Source organism: Pteropus alecto, unplaced genomic scaffold (assembly GCF_000325575.1).
Source record: "Pteropus alecto unplaced genomic scaffold, ASM32557v1 scaffold143, whole genome shotgun sequence".
NCBI lineage: Eukaryota > Metazoa > Chordata > Mammalia > Chiroptera > Pteropodidae > Pteropus > Pteropus alecto.
The window spans coordinates 3,240,839-3,250,004 of record NW_006434828.1 but is presented as its reverse complement, the minus strand read 5'-3'; the positions used below and the strand labels follow the sequence as shown (position 1 = coordinate 3,250,004).

The window sequence follows — 9,166 nt, the reverse complement described above, 5'->3', positions numbered from 1 at the left end:
GGCGTGCGGACCGGCGGCTCCGGGGCGGCGGCGGCACCAGCGTCGCGTGGTGTCTGGACTTTCCCTCCCTTCTTTCTGGTTAGAAGAAGTAAAATTGTGTGATTAGCATTAAATGACAGTTGCCGTGACTTTCGAACGTGCACACCGCGAGCGTGCTGTCCCAGAGCTTCCTTCAGCGGCCTCCGCGTGGACGACGTGGCCTCCTGGGCCCCTCGGCAAAGCCGGCCGGTCCCCCTGGGACCTGGGGGCATGACCCTCCCCCCCAGGAGTCGGCGGCCCTCGGGCGAGTGGAACTCGACGGCAGGGTCACGGCCACCGTGAAATCCAGGAGGAGGAATAGACGCTGAGCTGTCGCTTCCTCTCATCGACCTTGGCCAACGCTGAGCTGCGCCTGGCTCACGCGCTCACACTCGCCGGCCCGTCCGGCTGCAGGGCCAGGCAGCACGAGGGCGCCGGAGCCGGCCGCCTGTCCCCGCACCCAGGGCGCCCCCCAAGTCACTCGGGGGTGCTGAGCAGCCCGGGCCAGCCCGGCCCCCTTTCCCTGCGGCCGCCATCCCTGCGTGGGGTGGGTGACCATCCCCCGACCACGCTGAGATTAGGGACTCTGCCGTCTCTGGCACCTGAGGCCCCTTGTGACTGCAGCCGACACTGCCAGGCAGGGGCCCCCGTGGGATTCTCTGACGGCCCCCTCAGGGCCACGGTGACGCCTGGGAACAGAGGGGCGAAGGCACTGCCACGTCGCCTCGTGAAACCGCCCAGGCGGCCTCTGCCGGGGGCTTTACTGCCCCGCGCCCGGGCGGCCCTGCCGGATTTCCACAACGCGTCCGTTCTCTGGGGAGGCGGCCGGGGGGCTTGTTCTGATAAGCTGCTGTCCTCCGGGTGTCCGAGGTCCCCAGGGAGAGGTGGTGGACGAGCGGCCGGCAGCAGAGGGAAGTGCACGCCGCACACAAGCCTGGGCCCCTCTGTTCCCGTACTGAGGGGCCCGGTCCCCTCCCCTGTCCCTTCACCGTGAAATTCTCCACACACCCCTTTTCCTGTCCAGCTCCTCATTCGCCCTGTCATCTGGCCATTCCTGAGAAGGTCGCCTCCTTCACCTTATGAATTATCAATGGAGCGGCTTTCACAGAGCGGCTGGCGACACCGCGAGATCCACCTGCTCGACGGCGAAGTCCCACGGGACTGCCCGTCTCCGACGTAACGAAACGAAAATGCACGTAGCATAACAGCGATATCGGAAAGGAGCAGACAGAGTGCGCGGCCCTCGCCTTCTGTTTATTGTTTAATTAAAAGAAAGTCACTATCTTCAAAAAAATCGTCTTAGAGAGCCTCGGGGCTGACAATAGTGTGACGTCCAGCAAAATAACCTCAAGTTAATTCTGCCCTTAAAAGACCTCACTGTGTGGACTCTTTATGACACGATCACACCAGAGGGACCTCGGGATAAGCTCTGTGCCTGAGCCCGCTCACGACACCGTCAAACGCCAGCCCGGGGCGCACCCGCGGGTCCACGCGCCGTTTCGGGGTGATCAAAGCAGGTCATTTTGCCCAAGAGGAATCAACAAAAACAGCACATCGGGCTTCCGAGGGCACAGACACCTGTCAGGAGCACTTTATCCCAGTGTCCATGGAAGAATTTTCGTAGGAAACAGTTATGGCAGCCGATTAAAGAGCGCGCGTCACCAAGCACACCGGCGGGAGGGACAGGAGGCAGGCCTGTCCCTGAGCGTCCCCGAACCTCCAGAACTCCCGGGGAGCCCCGGCTCAGAGAGTCCCGCCAGCATATTGACTCCCCGCTGTGACCGTGCCTCCCTGGGACCCGATGGTGGGAATCCGTCCACCCTTCACTACTGATCATAATGTGAAACCTCGCGTGGACGTGACTTGATGATAACGATGAAAATAATAACAAAAAGAAGAAGATGAGATCCAGCTACAGAATAGACAGAAGAGTACGTGCGGGGTGCGGGGTGCTGGGTGCGGGGTGAGTCGCTGGACAAGACATGCAGCCAGGTCCGCTGCGCCTGCCCGGCCCCGCGGACGGGGGGAGGGGGCCGGCTTCACCGCCATTAGGAATCGACAGGTACGTAGCACGCAATCTGAGGTGACGCAGGTTCGGGAAAACTCGTCTCCGGTAAAGGCCGTTGCTCATCAGTCGAACCCAGTTACGTGGACAGAGGCAAGATGCCGGATTCGAGAGAAAAGACCCCGCTTCCCCCCGCCTTTCCGTCCAACGCAGTCATTGAGGCGTCTCACAAAGAAGCGGCAAATGCCTCGCTGTGTATTTACCGAGCCGCTCTCGTTAAGAATGGGATTGTGAAGTCGCACAAGCTCTCCGGAAGGATCCCAGGAACTGGATAAGCCCTGCCAGCCTGCAAGCAGCTTTCCTCCACCGGCTACAAGCTGCAGGAGCGGGGCACTGGGTCGCACGCGCCTCTGCAGCCCCAGACACTGAGGGCGCGGACGCTTCTGACCCCTCTGCACCTCGGCAAAGCAAAGCTCCGCAAAGCACTGAGATGAATGGAAGGACACAGAGACTCGGCATTTATTTCCGGGTCTTGTGACCGAAAGAACACGTCGCCTGCTCGCATTCGGCTGACGGGGACGTTAAGTCCAAGGGGGGTTCACAAAGAAATCCCCACGGCCCTGCGTAGCGTCAGCCTGCAAAGCACCGACCTGTGCTTCCCCTCGGGGAACTCGGTCCTTTTACACGCCGTCCTTCCTGCAGCCCCCCAACCCCCCACCTCCGGAAGCAGGCAAAAGCCTCTTGAGCCTCTTAAGAAGAAGGACCTACTCAGAATTTAACAGAAAGGCTCGCGTGGCATTTTATATGCGCAGCACAGAGAAACAGCTTTAACGACAGAAGTGGGGGCGTCGCCTCTCTGCAGAGAAGTGAGATAAAGGATCCCTACTTCTCCTGGAAGCAAAGGGCTGAGGACCTGCCCTCGGCGCCCTTGGCGAGTCGCTCGGCGCCCTTGGCGAGTCGCTCTGCCCAACGCCCTTGGCCGTGCGCACACCGCAAACCTCAGCCACGCGGTTGGGGTTTGCTGTTTGGTCACCATCAAAGGGTTAAGAAAAATCAAGGGTTTTTGCCTGAATCTTTCCCATCAGTCACACAGCGGATCTGCACAAGCAGAAAAACAAATGTGAGCTCGCCACCAAATTAAACAGTGAGAAATACGAGCGTAATGCCAGACGACGTGACTCAATTCATAACTCCCCCCCTCAAAAAAAATGCTGATGGCTACTTTTTAGGGGTGAATGTGAGCTGAAAAGAAAGAGTATCTTCCAGAATAACTGAGTTAATTTGATAAGCGAAAGTTCATCGGGTTCAACCCCGTCCTCAGTGGGGAAATTCTGATCTAAAGCAAAGAGGGACGTGCCCAGTTTTAAGGACATTGTTCCTGGGACTTAAGTAAAACTGCAACTCTGCAGGAGACGTCGTGAGAAGCTGGTCGCCTAACTCGGCCCCTGGTGGAAGGGCAGAGGGAGCCCGTGTCAGGATGGGGAACGCGTCCGTCCGCAGACAGCACGCCCCCCGGCTGTCCCCGTCCCGGACCCGCACGGTCACTGGGTCGCGGTTCTAAACAATCGAGTTGTGAATAAAACGGAACCAGTATTCGAAGCATGTGAAACGTGATTTTGATTCAAAATGACTCTTTTCAGCTGACTGCTGAACACGTCTCTCGCGTCCAAACAGAGTTACGTGTTGGCTTTTCCAGTTTCGGATTCGAGTCTCCTTTGAACGAGCCGACCGTGAGCAGCCCCTGGAGAGGGGTCGCGCTGGGCCTGGGTTGACATGACCGTGAAAACCCTACCGTTGAGGTCGCCGCATCTCGTTCCAAAACAAACCTTAAATGCAGGCGCATTTAACGTAACTAAACTGCATTTAAAGGTTTACTGCCGAACCAAAACACGAAACACGTTCTTAGGACAAACAAATATTCATTTAAAACAACCGTGACTGAGTTTAGGATTTGATCTCTCTGTCTCTGTCTCTGTCTATCTCTGTCTGTCTGTCTCTCTCTCTCTCTAAACTCTCCCTCTAAACAGCATACTCCTGAGATAAAGCAGGATAATTCTAAATACTAAAGCTTTAATCTCTGCACTGCTTGGTAATTTTTGTAAGTTATTGGCTTTAGAAGCGTGCGTGTGTGCGTGTGTGCGTGCGTGCGTGCGTGTGATGTAAATCAACACAGACTCAGCAACTTAAAAGCAAATGTGTCAGTTTCAGGTAAATAGTTCCTACAATTTCTTTGAGAAAAATGTGTTCTTTGTTACCATAAAAATAAGTGTGTTAATATTTTCTTCTCGGATTCCCAGAATTCCACTCTTTAACGATTGTAAGGAATCACCTCTATTTAATTACGTATTGGAGATTCTTCAGACCGCGAACGGAAGTGCAAACGACATCGGGGAAAAACGGATTTTTGCTCAAAGCATATTTTTAGTTTATTATTCTGAGATAAAGCAGAATCATTCTTTATATAATCTGCTCATCTGCAGATAGAAAAAACTCTCGATTCTCGTGAAATAACTTTGTCGAAAGCTCTTTGAGATAGCCGTAGATTCCCACGAAGCTGTGAGAATCCTCCTCAATCTCCCGACGTTAACGCCTGGCAAAGCCACAATGCAACAGCTGACGTCGACGCCGACACACGCACGGGGCACGCGTCGCACGCGTGGACTCGGGGGGCCGTGTGGGCTGGGCTCGAAGCAGCTCGTTTCTGCTTCAGCGTCTCATCTCGGCTTTACTTTCGAATGCGTCTGTGCTGTGTCCCCCAGGCTCTGCTCCTTCCTTACGGCTCTATTTCTTGGCTACAGAAACACGTTCGCCCCTTCGAATTTTGTTGCCTCGCTCATGAACTCCTCGCTAGCGGAGAGCTTTGTCTTTGCTTTGGTTTCTGGGGCACATTTATCCTCTCCCAGGAAAAGACACAAATATAAACAGACATTCCAGTGCGCATTCATGGGGTTTTTTAAGACACCAGGGAGAATAGATTAATATAAATACTAAGCTTAAAAACTGTCATAAAAGCTGAGCCTTTAAAATTGGCTTATTAAAATATTTGTTTTTTTTTTTTAAAGCTCAGATTTAAACTAAGGTTATGAGTTATTGTGCTCTGCTCACAGTTTACTTTATGATCTTTTTGCCAGGCAAAAGGAATCTGGCATCTGTGCTGAGCACGGATGATGAAAACTCAGTTCTTTCAGGATCAAGACTTGTCTGAAAATAGTGCAGTTTTTCAGAAAAGCTCAGTAACATACTATTTTTTAAAGGACCTCAAACAGCCACTCTCAACGTCCCACCTCCAGCCCCTACGCAGGCCAGATGGGTCGCAAGACTTACTTTCCGTGAGGCTGCAAGGGTTACTCCTCACACGTAAGGGAACAATATCCCCATAACGGAGGTCGGCATTTTACACCGAGTCTTACCGATGGGCGTTTTAGAACCAAACGCTGCTTATCATTCAGGTAGCTCGGCCGCTCATTTTACTTCTGACCAATCGCACGCTCTGCCGACATTTCTGCATTTCTGTTCTCCGTGGGGAATTAATTTTCTTTTGAGACCAGTTAGCATTCGGAATACAGCAGTTAACAAACACCTCCGAGGAACTAAATTTTCACGTGGGAGGAAAAGGCTTCCACGTATCGGACGGTGAGGGGTCACACTCCGTTCTCCAGAATAACTGCAAGTTCTCAGAAAAAAAAGAATTTGCTCAGCAGGGTAACCGACTGAAAATCTATGCATACTTTGCAGAAGTTAGAGAAGGTTTTTTTTTTTTTTCGTAATCAAAAAGCAGAAAAATGGGGGGAAATGTCTAATAAGTAACGGTCACGCTCCCCATCCTCCAGGCCAGGCGCTGGCGACCCTGCTCCCGAGGCTCAGGCGTCTAATGAAAACACCGAAAACTCCTTTGAGATTTTTCAATTAGATGAAGCCAACTGACTGTCCGAAGACACCTGATTTATTGTCTACCTGTGTTTTTAAATATCAGGCCAAAGGAGAAAGTCAGGATGAATATCGGCCCCGGCCGTACCCCGCCATTTCCTGTTTCTCTCTTTCTATCAAAAGACAGCTGAGGCTTTCGGTTGCTGCTGCCCGTCTGGACACAGCTCTTTTTCATACACGTGAAAACGTCTCACAGTAGACGTTACAATCGCCTACCATTCATTCAAAGGTCTATAACTAATGTTTCTTTAAAATGTTACACATAAATGACAAATGTCATTCAGCAACATTTCCTGGAAATCAAACCGAGGCTGATTACATTTATACTCATAGAGACTAAAGAGTTAAAGACAAAAAGAATACAAAGTATTTGCCTCGTGTGCCTGATCAGGACAAGGCGGGGTGTCCAGGATCCTTCCTGCACTGAGAACTTTCGTGCCCCCTTCTCTCGTGCAGAGCGGCTATCTGTTTGCCTAAAGAGACTGGTTTATTGGAACTAGTCAGCTCTATGTAAGTATAAGAAAATAAAAATAAAAATAAATGGGCCCCGTTTAGATCACCTACTCTCCAGCTAAATGTGTTATCAGTTACATTTTAAGATTTTTTTTTCCAAACTCTTAACACTTACCATTTATTCATTACAAGTACTGCTTTTTGTGTTTATATAATCTTTCACTGTGATCTATGTCTGATCCTCTAAGTTTTAGGGATGCCGTTGTTTTGCGATGGATTTTAAGGGATCCTGCTAACTTCTGCATTAAGGTGTAGCTCTCGGCATTTGCTTTCAATAATTTTCTGGAGTAAATCTTAATGAACATTCTGTTGACATTTTCCTTAAACAAAACTACACGGGTATGTTTTAAAAAAATGACATTCCTCGTATTTGTTCTTATTTCAGACATGCTGTTAACCGTGAATGGTATGAAGGGCAAATGGAATTAACTAACACAAGCTCATAATTCAGGCAGCAAAACCCAGAATTAACGTATTACTGCACTGCGCCATTGCAATGCTCGGCCAGCCCAAACCCCCGTCCCTAGAGAAATATGCGATGGAGACACTTTCCATCTGCTTTTGACAAAGACGGGAGAAGATTCTCGTAAGTTATTCTCTGTGAAAATTCTTTGTTAAAGACCTATAAAACGATCTTTATTTTGGAGGGCTATTTCATCAGGAAAATTTTCAGTGGCACAGAAATAAAAAGCAAAATAAATAAAATCCACCTGTGTCTGACCAGCCTTTCGTGGGCACAATAAAAACACCTGCAGATATCATAGAACCCCATTAAAAAAAAAAGAAAAGAAAAAGAAAGAAAAATAGGTGTGTTTGGGACACTGGGCGACCGCGTGCTCCTGATTAAGCTAAACTCCTGTGCGAAGTAGAAATAAAAACAAAGCGCAAAGTGAGCAAGGAACTAAAACTAAAGCATGCGGAGTAGGAAGGATTTACCCTCCCGGGCCCCGCGCGCTCCAATAAATCTTGCGCCCTTCCACCGTCCGCCAGCCGCGAGCCCCACAGTCCTCGGGAACGGACGGCGCCTCCGCTGCAGCCAGAGCTCGGCCGAAGGCGTCTGGCGAACAGGCGCCGGAGCAGAAACCCCTGCGCGCCGCCCCAGAGGAAGCCGAGCTTCCAGTGCTCTCGGCGGCTGCGTCCCCTTCGCCTGCGCCCGCGGCCATTTCCCCCGAACCTGTTTCCCAGCCTGGATCCCCGGACCCCTCCGCGGGGCTGGACGCCGAGGGGGACGCCGTGCGCGCAGAGTCCCCTCCCAAGACTCTCTGGGTTCAAGGCCGAGGGACCAGAGGCTCCCAGCTCCGAGGGCGGCTCCACCTGCCTGCGGGCAGCCAGGTTGCCAGCGGTGGTGTCCGGCGCGGCCTGCGCGCCGCGATCCGCGCGCATCGGCCTCGGCCCGGTCCCCTGCGCTCCCGGCGCGGGGCCGTCCCCGGCTCCCCCCGCTGCGCTGGCCCCGGGGCCGTCAGCGTCGGGCAGTGTCCTCCCGCCCTCTCCCGGCAAACCTGGGCGCCGCGGGTGTGCACTTCTGAGCGCCCACGGGGCCGACCGAAGCTCGGGCCGCGACGCCTCGCACGAGCCACGGGGCAGAACCGGGTGTTCGCTCCGCGAGCAAAGGGCAGCTTCCCCGGGCGGCCAGCGCTCTAAGCGACGCAAAGGGCAGCCGGTCCCCGTCTCTCTGCCCCTGGCTGGCCCCAGGTGGTTCTTCTGATGCTCACTCCCGCGACAGTGTCTCACAGACCCCCACCTCCCTGGCACCAAGAATGGAAAATGCGACAGTCGCCAGTCCGCCCGTTCCCGACTGACATCCTGCATGGGAGCTGGCGAAGGGCGCCCGGGGCGTCCCTGGCACCAGGGAGCTTCGAGCCGACCCCCATCCGTTGCTAGGAGGTAGCGCGCACCACGTCGCGCCGCCGTTTTAGCACCTACCCTGGCGCGCCGGTCCGGACGTGGGCGGCGCGGCGCTAGTGCGAGGCGGACATGGACCACGCGCCCTCCATGCGCCACACCGAGAAGGCGTAGCTGAGGCGCTCGTGGGCCACGTAGCTGCAGCTGGTCATCTTATTGTCCATCTCGTCGCTCTGCAGGACCTGGTAGAGGAAGTCTATGTACCTGGCGGCCAGCTTCAGCGTCTGGATCTTGCTGAGCTTGTCCGAGGGCAGAGTGGGGATGATCTTGCGCAGCGCGGCGAAGGCCTCGTTGAGCGACTGGGTGCGCTGGCGCTCGCGCACGTTGGCCAGGATGCGCTGGCTCTGCAGCTCCTCGAAGGACTGCGCGCTGGGGCTGCCCTTCTTGCCGCGCTTGCCCGGGGTCGGGCTGCCATCTTCGCTCGACTTCTTGCTGTAGCGCCGCTTCCGGCCGAAGCGCTTGGGCTGCCGCTCGAGCTCCTCCTCGCTGGTGCCCAGGCTGTCCACGGGGGACACGGGCGAGCTGGAGCCCTCCTCCATGGCGCCCGCCCGGCGCGCGTGGGGCCGGAGGCGCAGGGCGCCGAGCGCGCGCCGCTGGCCGAGCCCGCGCTCTCCGACTTGCTCGGAAGGCTCTGATTTCAAGGCCGGCTCGTGCGAAACCGAGGGCTCCGGGAGAGGAAGTTATTCTGACTTTTTTGGAAACTCTAGCCGGGCTGGGTTGCTAAATAGTTGTCAGGAGCGAGGGCGGCGCGCTGATTGGCCGGCGCGGCCGGGGGCCGGACAAGTCCCGGGGCCTCCGCGG

The 9,166-nt window shown here is 54.5% G+C and overlaps 1 protein-coding gene across 1 annotated transcript; it reads right to left on the bottom strand.

The window, feature by feature from the left end:
- Positions 1-9,066, bottom strand: TWIST2 (twist family bHLH transcription factor 2). The gene is made up of 2 exons (XM_006909904.2): positions 8,387-9,066; positions 1-75 (listed from the first exon to the last, which is right to left on the bottom strand). Exon 1 carries the CDS (start codon positions 8,902-8,904, stop codon positions 8,422-8,424), a length of 483 nt encoding a protein of 160 aa, XP_006909966.1. The 5' UTR covers positions 8,905-9,066; the 3' UTR covers positions 1-75; positions 8,387-8,421.
- Positions 9,067-9,166: the final 100 nt, after the last annotated feature.